Source organism: Camelus ferus, chromosome 7, assembly GCF_009834535.1.
Source record: "Camelus ferus isolate YT-003-E chromosome 7, BCGSAC_Cfer_1.0, whole genome shotgun sequence".
NCBI lineage: Eukaryota > Metazoa > Chordata > Mammalia > Artiodactyla > Camelidae > Camelus > Camelus ferus.
Genome location: NC_045702.1, coordinates 38,710,790 through 38,728,592, shown reverse-complemented (window position 1 = coordinate 38,728,592; position 17,803 = coordinate 38,710,790). Strand labels below are relative to the sequence as shown.

The 17,803-nt window shown below is 34.6% G+C and overlaps 1 protein-coding gene across 19 annotated transcripts in view; it reads left to right on the top strand.

Moving 5' to 3' along the window:
• Positions 1-17,803, top strand: part of BBS9 (Bardet-Biedl syndrome 9) — a 622,708-nt gene that overhangs the window by 398,233 nt on the left and 206,672 nt on the right. For 11 of the 19 annotated variants that reach the window (XM_032483738.1, XM_032483735.1, XM_032483742.1 and 8 more), the window contains 2 exons: positions 924-1,034; positions 1,241-1,628. In XM_032483738.1, the coding sequence (XP_032339629.1) occupies positions 924-1,034; positions 1,241-1,272 (143 nt within the window). In that variant the 3' untranslated portion in view covers positions 1,273-1,628. Of the gene's footprint in view, positions 1-923; positions 1,035-1,240; positions 1,629-2,111; positions 2,310-7,255; positions 7,322-17,803 lie in introns of those variants that run through there. The other 8 variants (XR_004321417.1, XR_004321414.1, XR_004321412.1 and 5 more) reach the window with 4 other exon arrangements.

The window sequence follows — 17,803 nt, the reverse complement described above, 5'->3', positions numbered from 1 at the left end:
CGGATGCCCTCTATTCATAAACCCCCTCATGCATAAAGCCAAACTTGAATATGGAGGCTTTGGACAGAGTATATGTGAAGCCTCAGAAAAAGAAATAAAAATCGCACTTCATTTACAAGAAGAACGGCTCTGGAAAAAAATATGTACAGTATGCAGCATGTTAGTACATTTCCAGAAAATGATGGCAAATTAGTCAAATCAAGCTGCAGATGTAGTCAGGAAATTCTCACATGAGTTTTCCATACAAGATTTTGGTTGATAAAATCAAATGACTTATACCCAATGTTTCAAAAGTGCAGTGATGCCAGCTCATCCTCAAGTCACCTTGGAACTCACTTGGAATTGAAAGCTTCCACAATGCAGTTCATGGCTTTGCTGTTGAATTATGAAGTGCTTGTGTCTGTGCTGTAAGGTGTTGGGATTCAGGTATAGAATCAAATTCCAGGGAAGTACCACCATAGTTCCATAGAAATACCACCACAGTCACCATCTCAGAACACCTGTGGCCTTCCTCTTTGTTCAATAAAAGTTTCTTTCCCTCTCGGTAGACATACTTTGCTTCTTTTATAGTTTCTGGTGCTCTGGTATTAAAGGGAATTCCTACTGAAGTACCATTATAGTATTGATATCACATATGCTAGAGATTTTGTCCTTTTTGACTTTAAAAAAGATGAATTTAAAGACAACACCACTGCTGCTGTCACTAAGTGATCATTGGTATGTCTTTGAGGGCAATAACTCATTCTCAGCATTTTCACCAAAAGAGATACATTTACAGTTATTCTTTTTTGATCTACTCCTGAAGATTGTTGTCACATCATTTATAATCTTTATGATTGGTACATTCTTAAGCTGTGGTTGCTGTACGGAGAGGCAGACTTTTCTACACAATGCTTAAAGTATTGTTCATATTTTTCAACTAGGTGGCTGTGCTACAATCCCAGAATCGGACCTGGAAGAAAGATCAATGGAACAAGACTCCACTGAACTGTTTACCAACCACAAACACCTCATCGTGGAGACACCCAGGGCTGGTAAGTGAATGGGTGGCCTTCACACAGGATATGTCAAGGACAGTGACACAGGTCAGTTTTTGTCATACCAGAAAGCATTTTGCAAAACCACTTGTTTTCCAACTTCTTCTTCCTTCCCCTCGGCATTGATACAGCTGATGTGATCATTTGTGTATTCCTTCCAATATTCAGACCTTTTCTCTCTCTTGCTCTCTTTCATTTTCCAGAAGTTTCACCCCTCCAAGGCGTCTCAGAATAGTTCAAGTAGAGTTGTCTGGTGGAGGGGAAGATGGCCTTCCCAAGCCTGATCCTGTGTGGACCTCATGCCAAGCACAGATGAAGGGCTGGCCCAGGTGCTTCATCCAGCTTACCTGCCAGGAGCTGACACTAGGTAGAGATGGGTGTCGGGACTTTTTGTTTTGCTAAGAGGACCTGTAATACCATGGGCAAGTTGGTCATCTGTATGCCTTCAGCCACAGGATATAGTGATATGACATCTTCTGGGGACAGACTTTATAATATGAAGACCTAGATCTGATTTGATACCCCATTTTTTCACAGAATTCTTATATAGTAAATGTATCAAGTTTAATAAAGCATCTTATTGTCAAACAATATCTTGGGTTTGATTTATAATCAGGGGGTTATATAGTTGATTTCTCTGTTTATTCAAAGGGAAGGAATTGAACGGAATTAAAAATTTGCTACTCCATGGTAAGATTCAAATGTGATTGTTTTATAAATAAAAGAAACTACTATTAGAGTGGAAAAAGGTGAGTTTTCTAGTATTGTATGAAAATGTTAAAATATTTTCAAGGAAGCTAGGATTTTAACATTCTCTTTTCATTACCCCAATGGGTGATGCCTTTTAAAAATCCAGATTATAAAAGGATTCACACTATATTATAATTAAAATGTAAGATTTTTATATGCAAGAAATAAAAGAGATTTTGCCAGTTTCAAAACTGATTTATTTAAACAAAAATATGCCTCAGTCAGTACAAGGAGAAGATGGCTTGTGGTTTTTCTATATGTGAAATGTCTGTCAAAAAGATTATAGAGGATGTATTATTTATTATTTGTAGCATTCTTTTTTAGGAGATGCAGCAGAAGATGTAATAGTTTTCATTGTCAAGTGTGGAAGTGGACAGCTTCTAGCCTTTGGGCCAGAATCAACCATTAGGTTAATGTCACCCAGCCTGTGGGGACCAGTAAAAGATGCCATGGCTCTGTGTGTGCCTAAAGATGCAAAACTACAACACTTCTGATCATCTTTAACAGCTTCATTGAAGAAAGGTTAGAAGAGAAGTGTATTACTTCTTTAAAAAGTGTTTCTGAGTTATGTCTTTTTTTTTTTTTTTTTGGTATTTGATTCCCATGGATGTTTTTCCTACTGTGCATATGTCCAAGTGCTCATCTCTGTTCTCCTTTCTTTCTGTCTTTTTTGAGTCATGTCCTGTTTGTAGCATCCTAACTGACTTTCTTTAACTCAGTTTCTTTTTCTCACTTGTTATTTCCATGTTCATCAGCCTTGATCAGTCTTTCTCTCCCTTCCTCTATTTCCCCCAATTCTTTCCCTTCTCTTTTTGGTTCTCTTTATTGCCCATGATATAAAACTGAAATATTGTTTGATTTGTAAAGGTTACTTTATTTTTTATTTTTATTTTGGGGTAAACAAAGTTTATTCTAGGAAGAGCAACTCACTGAGAGATAAAACCGTTTTAAAATTTACATATATGTACTGTTCATTGGTTCTAAGAACAGATTAGAGCTTTAGTTTCTAAAACTTACATAGTTGTCAAAGGAATAAAGCCAATAACAAAATAAGAATCAATAGAATGCAGTAATCCAATCATTAAAGACAGTCAAATGTGCTTATACATATTCAAGAAATCAATCATCTAAGTTATAAATAAATAGTTAATTTGTGTCTTTTTAAAAAAATTCCACATATAAGCGATATCATATGGTATTTTCTTGTAAAAGCTACTTTAAATGTGCATATGTACAGTCATTTCTATCTTTTTCAGATCTCTCCTCCATTGTTTTCCTTTTATTTTTGTCCTCCAAGGTTGCTCTGTTCTATAAGGGAATGACTACCAACGTAAACTCAAAGGACTTCCTATCTCTGATTTGATAGTGTAAGGTGACTTTTGTTGCTACAATTACATGTTATACTGAGAGTTTCTATATTAAGAAGTATATTTTTAAGATATTTTCCTGGAAATCATTATCAGTATCTTAAGCCTATTAGCAAAATTACTTGACCAAATAATTTTTTTTTATTTAAATCACTTTAATACAGAATTCTATATATATACATTATAAACATAAATATTTTAAAATATATCTAAATTTATTACCATTTGCATTTTACTGGCTGCCAAAAGGAAAAAAGTTACTAATTAAACTTTTAAAAATTGAAGTATAATTAATTTACAATATTGTGTTAGTTTCAGGTGTATAGTGTAGTGATTCATGTTTTTTGCAGATTAATTCCATTATAGGTTGTTACAAGATATTGGGTAATAATTCCCTGTGCTATACAGTAAATCCTCATTGCTTATCTACTTTATGTGTAGTGGTTTGTGTCTGATAATCCCATATTGCTGTCTGCTTCTGTCCCCTTCGGTAACCGTAAGTTTGGTTTCTGTGTCTGTGAGTGTTTCTGTTTTGTGTATAGATTCATTTGTATTATTTCTTAGATTCCACATATAAATGATATCATATAGTATTTGTCTTTCTCTGTCTGACTTATTTCACTAAGTGTTTTATTCTTTAGGTCCATCCCTAATTGACCTTTTAAACATTATCAAATTTAAAATATAAATTTCAAAATGATAAAATAATTTGATTAATGACTTAAAACTACCTTTCGTTTAAGGATTTCCTGAATTTAAGTTGTATTTCCTGAATTTAAGTTGTATAATATTGTTTACCCCTGATTTTAGCCTTATGATTTAAAAACACACGTAAAGTGTTTCTACTAGCAAAAAAATAATGGAGCCAAGATATTATGTTATCTTTTAGAGTGGCTTTTTAGAAATCAAGACCCAACTAATTCTGAACTGTTCCCGTTATTTTGACGCCAGTATTTCAGTCTTTAATAACAATTGTCCATTATCTCTTACTTATGTATGATGTGTATGTGTGCATGTGTGTGTATGTGTGTACATAATCTTGGCATAACTCACAAAGCTGGAAGGAGGAAGATGATCCAGGTTTCTGATTAGCCCAATAGTTTCATTATTACCCAATATATCAGGATAGGTACTAAAAAAATAGCAAACATTTATTAAATACATACCATGTGCTAGATTCTTTATATGTATGATTTCATTCACCCCTCACAGTATTACTGATCTTACAGATAAGAATACTGAGGTTTATAGAAGCTAAATAATTTATCCAGTGTCCCACAGTTAGTGTGTAGCAAAACTGGTATTTTAATCCAGGCTGATTCCAAACAGCAAAATGCACACCCAAATGTATGGATTATTGGTGAGACATGCATTCTACAACTGAAGGCTTTTAGTCCAAGACAGCTACATTTCTTTGATTTCTAGTATGGTTGCACAATTCAAAAATATACTTATTTGCCATTTATATTTCTCCCTTGGTGAAATCCCTGTTCCTGTTCTTGTTTTCCTTTATTGGTGGTGGTGATAATTATTTCTTTATTGATTTATAATAGCCTTTTCTATTGAAATGATGTTAATCTTTGGCTGATTGAATATGATGTAAACATTGTTCTCAATTTTTCACTTTCTTTTAATTTTGTTTCTGGGGTTTTTTAAATAGAAATTTTCTAAATTTTAAGAAGCCACATCTATTAACCCATTTCTTTGTAGTTTCTGTCATTGGTGTCCAGCCTGGGTGATCTGTCTGATGCCCTCTCTTGCCTCTTCTTTGTGCCAGTCTGAGGTTGTGCTCAGGCTGTTGTGTTCTGTGCTATGGTAAGCTTTCATCATACCCTCCTCGCTGGTGCACTGAGTGATGTGAGCCACAGAGCTGTGTTCTCTTCTGCTTTCATGTTTCACTGAATTTCAGATGACATGCCTCCTAGGTTCTTCCTTCACCCTGTGGAGAATGACCTAAGTGATAGACACCCTGTAGCTTTCAAAATCCCACTCCCCTCTCATCCTTGCCCCTCTTCACCATGAGCTCTCCTTTAGGATGATTGGTATTCCAAAAGGTTCCCTAGTACTCTGTAAATAGGCTTGCCCACTCCCACAACAGCCCTCTAGACATGGCCAGACATGTCTCCATCCCACGTGAACACAGGTTGGGCTCAGGTTGGACACGTGGGACCCACTTACATATATACATACAGAGGCAAGAGGGGTGAGGCAGTGAAGTTTGTACTTCAGTCCCCCAGTTCTCTAAGCTTTTTGGTTCCCCAGCCTCTCAAGGGAATGGCTTGGTATTTCCACAGGTGAAGCATACTGGAAGCCACAGGGGTTCCCTCAAATTGAGGAACATCAGATTGTATTTGAATGGCTTTGCTATGATTCCATTAATTAAAAAAAATTTTCTGGACTAAAAGTGGCTAAGCCAAAAGACCTCTGTGCTTTACAAAAAATATCTACCTCTGACTAGTTGCTAGTCTGTGTCACAATGTACACAGTTCCCTATCACATAAGAATACAGGTAAAGATGCGTGAAAGAATAACGATAAAATACATATGAGGAATGTTTAACCCCCTAAACAGCATTATATAAACACAGGATTGTCAGTGGTCATCTGGCACAGCACCAGGGTCCTCTTTGTGTGCCAACAGGTATCATCCTTGGCCTTCTGTTTAGAGATTTAGGGTGTTTTCACAATTGTCAGGGGGCCCATGAGGGGAGGGCTGATGGGAGAGAGATCTAAACTGGTGGTTTTCAACCTTGTTTGCACATTAAGATCTTTCGTTTTCTTCCTTTTGCTGATCTGCAATTTTAGAGTGTTTTTTTAATGAATTTGTACTGCTTTTATAATAAGAACAGATTTCACCTTAGAATTATATCACTTTTAGTGATATAAATAATAATTAGTAATATACTCTTGCTGCTTAGCACTTGGCATATTAACAACATGAGTTTTAGAGAATAATCTCTTTGGGCAGTGAGTACTAATAGTTCTGAAAGGTCCAGTGTATAACATATTTTCATCAAAGTAACGTAATTTATAGCAGTAATAGGAACATAAAATTGTATTGAAAATTACGGTTTCTTTTGTATCCTCAACACCTTCTGATGGCAAGAAGTAAATGTGTCAATTAAATATGAAAACAGTATTAAGAGGGTTCTGAAAGAGCCACACAAGACTGTATGGATTGTATTAGATGCTGTCCTTTTCAAAGCCTTTCTGTGTATGCAGCATTGAATTAGCTGCTATTATTGTTCTATTTTGTAGCTAAATTATGGAAGCTATGTGGACATCACGTGTGTTAAGGGTTTTGTTGATTTGGACTTCAAAAGGTGTAACTTAAAGTACAGCACAATTCCAAGGCCTAATTAGAAGCGAGACGCCTGTTAGAGTGATCACATCCCCCAGTGCTTAATTTCTGGGCCAGAGAGAGGGTCTCTGTTCTTGCTGACGTGGGAAAAGAAGTAGCAAACCTCCTAATTCTCAGGTTTTCCATCATTTCATTTTAATTATATCCAACCTAGACCCCCAACCCTTCCTTCAAGGCTTGGTCTGAATAAATTATCTCCTTACCTGGACAGCAAGAGCCACATCTGAGGTAGTTGGGACAAGTGGGAGGGCACTGTGGATCTCACCGTTTAGTCCCATTTTCTGGTTCCTTATTACATTCTCCTCCTTTTTGTCTTTTCACTTTTCTCCACCTTTAAATGTATTCTGTTTTTGTATTGACAGGACCTTGTAAACCCCTTAAATAATTTCTGTAATGGATGAGGGGGTGAATAAATCAGTATTGGCACCTCTCAAGACTTTCCTAATCACCATTGCTGGTTGTCATGTTTCTGTCATGAGAAGTCCTGGATTCCATGCCTCTCTAAGGACTTCTCTTTCTTACTGTATTTCACAAGCCGGATTTTCCTTTCTTGCCAGGATAGATTTGCAAACTCCTTAGACACAACAAGGTTCTTGGATTCTTCCTACTGGTTAGTAAATATTTGCTGTTGTCACTAAATCAACTAACTTCCTAAAAGAAGTCAACAAGCCATAGAGAAGTGGAGAAATCAGTGATTTAGAATACTGGCTACGGTCTTACCTTCCTAATTTACTTTTGCAGATTGTGCTAAGAAGAGGCCGATCTGACTCTCCAACAATATTTACTTAAATTTGGCTTTAAAGAGAGGTATGATTCTTAAAAATTTAATAGCTCATAACATTTTTTCCCATGAGTGCTTAGGTGGTATTGATTTGAACACAGGGTTCAGGTTTTGTGAGCATTTGAGGCTAATACAATTTTGGAGCACTTTTAAAGAAAAAGAATAAAAATTTTAGTACAATATTAGGAACAAAAGTGTATGTTTATTTGAGTCAAAAAAGAATAGCAACATTACACATTTGTAAAAAGCTGACAATTGCCACAAATATCACAAAATCCATAAAATACCATATTTATATTAACTGCTTGATATAATTTTTAATACTTCTGCATAATTTTAGCTGCACATTCTTTATTTACCTCTTCCATTTTCAATGATTTTATAATTTCATTTTCTGTAGAATGAATTGAAAGATAGTTCAGTTTTCCTCCAGCATTATTGATCAAACATTTAAAAAAATTATTGCTCATTTGCAAGAGCTTCTTTATGCTTTACAACTTATTAATAGTAATGTGTAAGTTTTTAAGATTGTTATCATATTTAGAGAAAACTTTATCAATTTTCTTTCATACCTACAGTGTATGATTTCAGAGCATTTTTAAGTTTTATTGTTCAGTGATATATTTAAAATAGCCATTGAATCGACAACTCTCATTAGCCAGTTTGTCACCAGTGTCTTCACTGAAATTATCTTCATCACCTCCAGGATTTTATATGAAAGCAGGAAGATATTTAAATATTTTTCCAATGTCTTCATACGATTCACTCTTCTTCATTAGCTAGATTATTAAGCCCTCTAAGAATCTATTTATTACTTTTATTTGAAATTTATTATCTCATCTTAATGAACTCATCTTGGTATGACTTTAAAGTGTTTTTGTTACGATTTTCTTGTTGATAGCAGGATAATTTTTTTGATTTTATATAGGAGTTATCTGACAATGTTATTGTATGATGGGTTTATAATTGTATACTGTGAATCATCAGGTATTCCTGACAGGCAAAAACTTTCACTTTGACTTGGTGTCTGTGGAACTGGAATCCTCTTGTTACTCTGAGATGTGTGATATTCAGAACATCAGATTTCATACATATCAAACTGTGTTTTAGCTCCACCACACCTAGACTTTTGGTAATGGGCACCACAGAACATGCTCCTCTAGTGCTACAGCCTTTTGCTCTGTGCCTTCCTCTCAGGACCCTGGGTGAGGAGGAGAAAGGGACAGTAGTGGACTTCCTGGAATCCATTTCTCCAGCAGAACAGCTAGCAAGAATTTAGCCATATTCAGGGTTGACTGCAAACCACTCAAATATACCCTATTAAACCAAAAGAAATGTCTCCCAAACTCACCTTCCCCTGAGCTAGATCTCAAGTCCACAGCTGCGCCAATGCCTAATACAAGGAGACAAGTGGAAGAGACAGCAGTCTTTACCAATCATGATTAAACTCTCTTTTTCAAAGTTTACAAAAGCATATGGCCATGTATCTGGGTAAGGAAGGCGCCCTGAAGTTTAAGTTTAATGTCACAATAAGTTCACTACCATTATAGCATGAGAAAGAGAATAGAAACTATCTGTTTTTGATTTTTTTTCCACAAAACAACTTCCAAAAAATGTATGAGATGAGTATGTAGGGGGCGAGGGGAAGAGCAGATTTTGTAAGGAAGTATTACAAATTTCTTTAAGTACATTCCAGATCTCTTCAAGTATGCCAGTGTGAGCCTGGGCCTAGCTTTGGGCTCAGCTCTAACTATACTTTCACTTTTCATTTTTGGTAATTAATTTTTCCCTTAGGGGAAGCCTTTATGGAATAGCAGAGCAGCAATTCTCTAGTGCCTGTCCTTGATTCTGTGGAGAGATGTTTCACCTTACACATTCAAGAACAATTCTAAGGACCTTGACTTCTTAGGAACCACTCCAAGAGTAGTCCCCAAAGGGATCCACTTGGCCCTTCAACCCAACTGGCTAAAGGGTTTATTTTAGATACAAAAAGCACAGAGCAGGCTATCAAATTCAAGGCCACAGTCCCTTCACTGGCTCTAGGATCATCAGATTAGTGAGAGTGAAGAGGTTTAAAGTGCTATTAATTTAACTAAATTCTGTTTAACTAGCCATAGGAATCAATGCTTGTTCCATTTGGTACCAGTTCCAGAGAAAGAGGTTCACAGTGTCACCTATAAAGTCTCATTTCTGTGTGCCAAGCATCCCAAGAACATTAAGGTTATCTGAATACAAGGAACAGTTGGTACCAATTCTTTTTATGTAAACAAAAAAAATCTAGAAACTTTATCTTCTCCCTTAGGACAAAACACTAATTAAGCCTAGACTCCAATCACTTGCCATTTAGTGAAGTCTGTAGTATTCATTGAATCCTTTAATGTTATCTTCCTATGTTTAGGTGAACTGTTGTCTTAGTTAACTGCGGATGAAAATTAGGAAATCTCTTTAGGTCTCTAGCCATAAGTAAGGAAACTGAAGCTTTTATTCTACTAAGTCTTTGAGGATAAAATTAAGTAGTTGCTTATTTCCTTGGGGAAAATAATGATGTGTAATCCTCATCTTTCACACTCAGCAGCTCACAAAAATGAAAAAAATGGACATGTAATTTTGAAAGAAAATATTAAACATTCTCCAACTTTAATCACACATAGGATGGATAGAGAATGAGAGTTGGGATTTATTTACAACTTTTTCTAAAACACGTACACATACGCACACACTTCACATTCTTTACTTCTAAAGCCAGTGCCATCTGGATCTAGTCCTCCTTTTCCACCCCAGTAACACTGGCGTACTTTTCCTCAGGCTGGCCTCCAAATTTCATCACCTCCCCTGATTTCATTGCCTTTGTCCTTGATTACAGTCCCTCCCATCATTTGTGTGTGTATAATTGATTCCTCCAGTGGCTTGTGTCATCTCTCCTTTATCCTTTATTATGCAATCTGTGGTGCTGAATCTACTAGACAAACATATGCAAAAAAAAAAAAAAAAAAGAATCTGACCTTATACCTCACAAAAATTAACTCAAAATGGACCATAGATCTAAATACAAAACACAAAGCCATAAAATTCCTGTAAGATAACATAGGAGGAAATCTAGGGGCCTTAGGTATGACAGTGGCTTTTGAGATATAAAACCAAAGATATGGTCCATGAAAGAAATAATTAATAAGTAGGACTTTATTAAAATTAAAAGCTTCTGCTTTGTGAAAGACACTGTCAAGAGAATAAGACAAGCCACAGACTTGTCTTCACAGGTAAAGAACTATTACCCAAAATATGCAAAGAACTCTTAAAACTCTGATTTAAAATAAGAAGACTGATGTTTAAAATAGGCAGAAGACCTGAACAGATACTTGACCAAAGATACATAAATGGCAAATAAGCATGTGAAAATATGCTCAACAGCATATGTCATTAGTGAATTGAAAATTAAAACAACAATGAGATACTGCAACCCTCCTCTTAGAATGGCCAAAATCGACAATACTGACACCACATATGCTGGTGAGGATATCAGAGCATCAGGAACAATCATTTATTGCTGATGGAATGCAGAATGATACAACCACTTTGGAAGACATTTGGAAGTTTTTTACTGAACATATTCTTACCAAACTATTCAACAATCATGCTCCTTAGTTGTTATCCAAATGAGTTGAAAACTATGTCCACACAATAATCTGCATATGAATGTTTATAGCAGCTTTATTCATGATTGCCGAAACATGGAAGCAGTATGTCCTTCAGTAGGTTAATGGATAAATATACTGTGATAGATCTAGATAAAGGAATAGTATTCAGTGCTAAAGAGAAATAACTATCAAGCCAGACTGCAGGGATCCTGGGTGGCAAAGGCTATGAGTATCTTCTGGGGCCCTCTTGTTCTCTTTTTCTCCCATGAAGGGAAGTTGTGGTCCAAGGGATCCCACAAGGGAATGGAGTGATGCGGGTAAAATGCTTCCTATGATTTTCTCTGTAACAGTCCTCAGTTGTACTCCATTAGGTTGCTGCAGCTTCTTAATCATACTCTGGAGCTCTCTCAGGGCTATTTTCCTTCATGAGTAGTTGTTAAAGTGTTGTTTCTATGAGAGGATGAGGAGTGGAACCTCCTAGTCTGACATCACTCTCAAGAGAAACCACTCCTATTCAGCTTCTTTCTGGAGGTACCAGTCAGCAGTAGAAAGAAAAAAAGAAAGAGGGAAAGGAAGGAAGGAAGAAAGAAAGGAAGGAAGAAAGGAAGGAAGGAAGAGGGAGGGAGGAAGGAAGGAAGGAAGGAAGGGTACGTGGAAAGGAAGATGGTGGAAAAGAAGTTACAAAACTGTCATTATTTGCAGCTATTATGATTGTCTATACAGAAAGCTCGCCACCCAAGTTATATCTAAATTATTTTAATTGTTAAGAATTAGCAAGTTTTCTTGGCACCAAACCAGTATGCAAAAGTGAATTTTATGTCTCTGCAATAGCAAATGGAAGTTAGGAAATGAAATTTTAACAATAAAGGTAGCAATTAAAATAGCAATAAAAATATATAAAGCACCAAGGGAAAAAATCTCACAAAAATATGTAAGCCTTTTATGTAGAAATTAATAAAACTTAAATTAGTGGAGGAAGAGAGTATGTTCTTGAATAAGAAAACTCAAAGTGATTTTAATGCTATTCCAAAAAAAAAAAAAAAAAAATCCCAAAAGGACTTTTCATGGACCTTGACAATCTAATTCTAAAATTTCCATGAAAGAGGAAAGACCCCAAAATAGTCACTACCAAAGAACTTGCTCTACGAAATGTCAAATCTGATTGTAAAGTTTTAAAGGCAGTATGTAGTTAATGCAAGAATGTGCTAATGGGCTAATGTAACAAAATATAGTATGCCCCCAAACAGAAATGTCCAAATATGACAGAGATAGTACTGCATAACAGTAGGTGAAGAATGAACTTTTCAATAAATGCTGTTGAAGCAATTATATAACTATTGGGGGAAAATGAAAGTATTGAAGTCTCACTTATACTTCAACATACAGAAAAATCAATTTCAATTGGATTAAATATGTAAATGTGAAAGGAAAAACTATGAATATGTTAGAAAAACATCTTTATGATCCTAGGATGTCTTAATTTTAAAAGTAGTCATTCAATTAAAAAAATATCATAGTCATGAAAGAAACTATTGTTAAATTGGATTGCCTTAAAATTAAGAATTTACAGTCATTAAAAGATATGGTAAAGAAAGTGAAAATCATCTCACAAAGTAGGAGAAAATACTTCCAATGTATATAACCAGTGCAATATTAGTATCCAGAATGTACAAGGACCCTCCTACAAATCAATAAGAAAGAGATATTCATAATAGTAATACAAGGAAAAACATGAATGGACATCTCACAGAAGGTGAACAATATAAAAAAATGAATTTTAAGAGCATAATCTCACTAGTAATCAAGGAAATGCAAATTAAAAGCATAATATGATTTTGCATCTACCAGACAGGAGAAAATGAAAAAGTCTATGAAGAATAATTATTGGAAAAGATACGGAACAACAAGCATCCGCATCTGTTGGAGGGAGGAGTATCAGTTGGCTCAGTGATTTTGGCCGCGAGTTTGGCATTTCTTAACAAAATTACACATGCACGTAACCTGTAACCAGGAATTACATTCCAAGATGTGTATGTACCCTAGAGAAATTCTTGCACTCATGCCCAAGAGAAATTTACAAGAATGCTCACTCACAGAAGCATTATTCATAAGCAAAAAAAGTCCAAACTATCCAAATATTCATCAACAGTAGAGTTGACCAATATTAATGTATTCTTATGATGAATTAAATATACATCAATAAAAGTTAGTTAAAGCTACCAAGATTAACATGGATTAATCTCAAAACAAATATTTTTTGAGCAATAGAAGCAAGTCATAGAATGCATACATTATGATTTTGTTTATTAAAAGTTCAAAAAGCAAGCAACACATGATAACATTGTTTGGGGATATACACCTAAGTGACAAACTGTAAGGCAGAGATTAATGTAGTTTTAGAATTGAGGTTACCTTTTGGAGGTAGAGGAGGGAGAAAATATGGCTGGGGAGGGACTTCAGAAGGCCTGTTTTATTTCATGAGCTAGTTAGTGGACAAATCTTTTATTCATTTTACTATTTTAAAAACCCCATATTTATAGGTTTTATACACTCTTTTGGTTTTGTAATTTATTTCAGCCTAAAAAAAAAAAATTGAAAACAAAAAAACCTATGTACTTCATCTCCCACAAGATTCTGATAAAATTTCAGCCCTTGAGAGATGTGCCCCAATTTGCAAATCTCTTTGTCTTGCCAGTAGAGGTTTTGATTAAACTTTATTCTCCTTGGTTTAAGAAAACAATGGATATTTTTGTCCTTAAAGTGTAAAATTATGTGTAATATGTATTGAGTATACCTTTTCTGATTATATATACCCATCCTTCTCTGTTTAGATTTTGATTTTTCCTTCTCCATCCATCAACTGCAACTCACCCACCTCTACCCTCAACCCTTGAGAAGTACTGTACAGTAGCCACATTAGAAGCCAGGGGTTAATCATGGGCAGAAAGTTTGCAAATATTAACATTCTGATCTAACAAACCCATCTGTGTCTTCTTATCCTATTAACATTCTGTTTGGGAGTACTGCTTAGATCTATTTCTCCTCTTTCATTTTCTAATTAACTTGCAATATGTTTTCTCTAAATTTACAATGAGCTTAGAATAAAATTAATTTGCTTAACCAGGTGGTATTTCTCACATTCCAGATGTTAATATAGGCCTTAATCTGTGATGAGCTTTAAGAGTAACAACAGCACAGTAGTACTTATGACATCTACTAAATGAATTACAGAATATGGTTGTTAAAGGATAATTATAAATAGAATGACGATTTAATTGATTATCCAAACACTTTGGGGAATAAAATGGGCACTATTAATAATTATTCTGGGACACAGGCATAAACAGGAATAGTTCTAGGCAAACTGAGATGTATGGTCATCCTGATTATAGAGGAATCTAGCTCAACGAGCACCCAGCTGAAAACACATCTTAATTTCGGATCCTATTTCAACAATTAAAACATAATAAACAGAAACCATCCTAGTATAAGAAATGTGCTCTGCTGTAATTGTAGTCCTTAACTAGTACTCTTGACAGATGTGTTTACTAGGCTTCATTGACACCAGCAGTTGGGGTGCCTGCTTATTGAGATAAGGTTTTCCTAGCGATCTATGCAAAGTAACAAGTGTCCAACTATTCTATGAGAGAAAGATAATTTTGTATTTTTTGTCATTTTTAGAAGTTTGTCCCTGAAGCAGCCCAAAATATAGTAACAGGGGTTCTATTCTATATGGGCTCAAAATCTAGATAGATGGTTTAGATATAAGAGAAGAAGAATAAAAATTCTTTCTGGAGATTAGATGGAAATTATTTGTACAGGTTTATAAATAATAATAAAATAATGAGAATGAATCTTTATTGAGTTCCTATGTGCCAGGCACTGAGTTCTATCATATTATAGCACTTAATCTTCTTAGCAACTATATTAGGAAATGATTATTTTTATTATCCCCAGATGAGGAAACTGTCAAGGAATTCACACAGGATTACATAAGTGGAAGAATTAATTATATAAATTCAAGTCTGTCCTACTCTAAAGCCTATCTTCTGTGTGTTATGCCTAATGACTTTCTGGGTTTTTCCTTTTATTGTTTACAGTGCCACTGTACCGCTACTGATACAGAGGCCAGGCTCCCTTTGGACCTTTGTAAGATGGCTCCTCAATTTCCAGCATACAACTACTATTGGAATCATTAAATTGAATTTAGAAAGCATCTTCCCATGATTTGGGATCATATTTATACCTGCCACCAATGGCTCCTAGTAAATCAAATGAGAAGAGGGGAGGATTTTTTTAAAAAAATCAAATGGAACTTCCAGAGAAAAATACAATATATGAGATAGAAAATACAATGGATAGGCTTAACAGCAAATTGTCGCTGCAAAAGAAAAGATTAATGAACTTCAAGACCTAGCAGTAGATACCATCCAAAACAAAGCTCAGAGAGAAAGAAGTCTGAAAATTAAATAAACAGAGCTTCTATGACCTATGTGAAAATATCAGGGACTTTTTTTTTTCATTTTACAGACAAATTTAGTCCAATATGCAAGTAACAGATAACTCCTAGGCATTTAAAATCATTCCAAAGCATATAAAATATTTCTATCTTTTTTCACAGCTACCTTAAATAGGCACTCACTGACTTATTTAACTTTTTTCCCCAGTTATCTGACTTTTTTTCATTTTTCAGCTTTATTAAATAGAATTGTTTCAATTTGACTGCACATATACAATATATTACATGTGAATACATATACACAATATACTGCACATATTTTTTAAATTTGCAAATATGTACTGTTCATTGTTTCTAAGAATGTTTAGAGCTTTAGCTTTTTAAACTTACATAGTTATCAAAGGAATAAAGCCAACAACAAAATAAGAATTAAATCAAAAAGATACATACACCCTGTATTAACAACAACATTATTTATAATTGCCAGGATATGGAAGCATCCTAAGTGTGCATCAATAGTTGAATGGATAAAGATGATGCTCTTGCTGCCTACCTTTGTGAGCTGGTGCATTCCCATGATGGGATGCTAAAATATCAGGAACTTTAAAAAATGCGCATAATTTGAGCCCCTGAAAAAAGTTGGTGGTTGGAGAGTGAAGAGTGAGAAAAAATATTTGAAGAAATAATAGGTGAAAATTTAACAATTTTGGTGAAAACTATAAACCTACAAATCCAAGAAGCTCAATATAGACAAGAAGCAAAAATAAACTGTACCAAGGCATGTCATAGCAGTTTGCTGAAAACTAGTGATAAAGAAGAAATCTTAAAAAGCATCAGTGAAAAAGACATTTCATACATAGAAACAAAGATAAGAGTACAGATGACTTCTCACTAGAAACAGCGCAAGCCAGAAGACAACAGAATTTCATCTTTAATGAGCTGAAAGAATAAAACTGTCAACAGAGATTCTATATCCAGTGAAAATATCCCTTAAAAACAAAATTAAGAAAAAGTTAAGAGGGGGAGGGTATAGAGCACGTGCTTAGCATACTTGAGGTCCTGGGTTCAATCCGAGTACTTCTGCTAAAAATAAATAAATAAATAAAAATAAACCTAATTACCTCCTCCCCAAAAAATTGGAAAAAAAAAGTTGAGGTAAAAACACTTTTGGACCAACAGACCTAAAGAGTTCATAGTTCATTGTCAATAGACCTGCATTAAAATAAATATTTGAAAAGAATCAAACTGGACTGCTTTCTCACACTATATACAAAAATGAAATCCAAATGCATTAAAGGCTTAAGACTGGAAAACATAAAACTATGGGCAGTATGCTCTTTGACATTAGTCTTAGCAATATTTTTTTGAATCTGCCTCCTCAAACAAGAGCAACAAAAGCAAAAATAAACAAATAGGGCTACATCAAACTAAAAAGTTTCTGCATAGCAAAGGAAACTATCAACCAAACAAATAGGCTGCCTACTGAATGGGAGAAGATATTTGCAAATGATATATCTGATAAGGAGTTAATATCCAAAAGAACTCATACAACTCAACATCAAAAAAAAAAAACAAAAAACAAACCCAAACAACCCAAATAAAGAATGGGCAGCGCACCTGAATATTTTTTCCAAAGAAGACATACAGATGGCCAACAAACACATGAAAAGATGCTCAACATCACTAATCATCAGGGAATTCTATCACTGGTGAGTTCTATCAAACATTTAATGGGGAAATAATATCACTCTTACACAAACTTTAAGAAAACAGAGGTGGAACCAATTTATTTTTTTGAAGCCAGCATATCCTGATACCAATCTGGGCAAAAGTATTAATTAAAGGGGGAAAAAAAAGAACAGTAAAAGAAAAAAAAATACTAAAGATCCTCATGAATATAGATGCAAAATCTTGACCAAGACATCACTATATAGAATCCACCAATATATAAAAAGGAGAATACCCATAAGCGAGTGGAGTTACGCAAAATGCAAGGGCAGGTTAATATTTTAAAATTAATCAAGGTCATTCACCATATTAACAAATATAGGAAAAAACAATATGATTATCTCAACAGATGCAATGGTAGTATTTGATAAAATTCAATACCTTTTATTGGTTAAGAAATCTCAGCAAACTAGAAATAGAAAAGAACTTCCTCAACATGGTGAAAGACATCTAAGTGCTAACATATTTACTGGTGAAAGACTGAATTCTTTCTTTTTTACTGAAGTATATTCAGTTACAATGTGGCAATTTTTGGTGTACAGCATAATGTTTCAGTCATACATATACATACATATATTTGTTTTCATATTCTTTTTCATTATAGGTTACTATAAGATATTGAATATAGTTCCCTGTGCTGTACAAATTTGTTCTTTTATCTATTTTACATATGGTAGTTAATATCT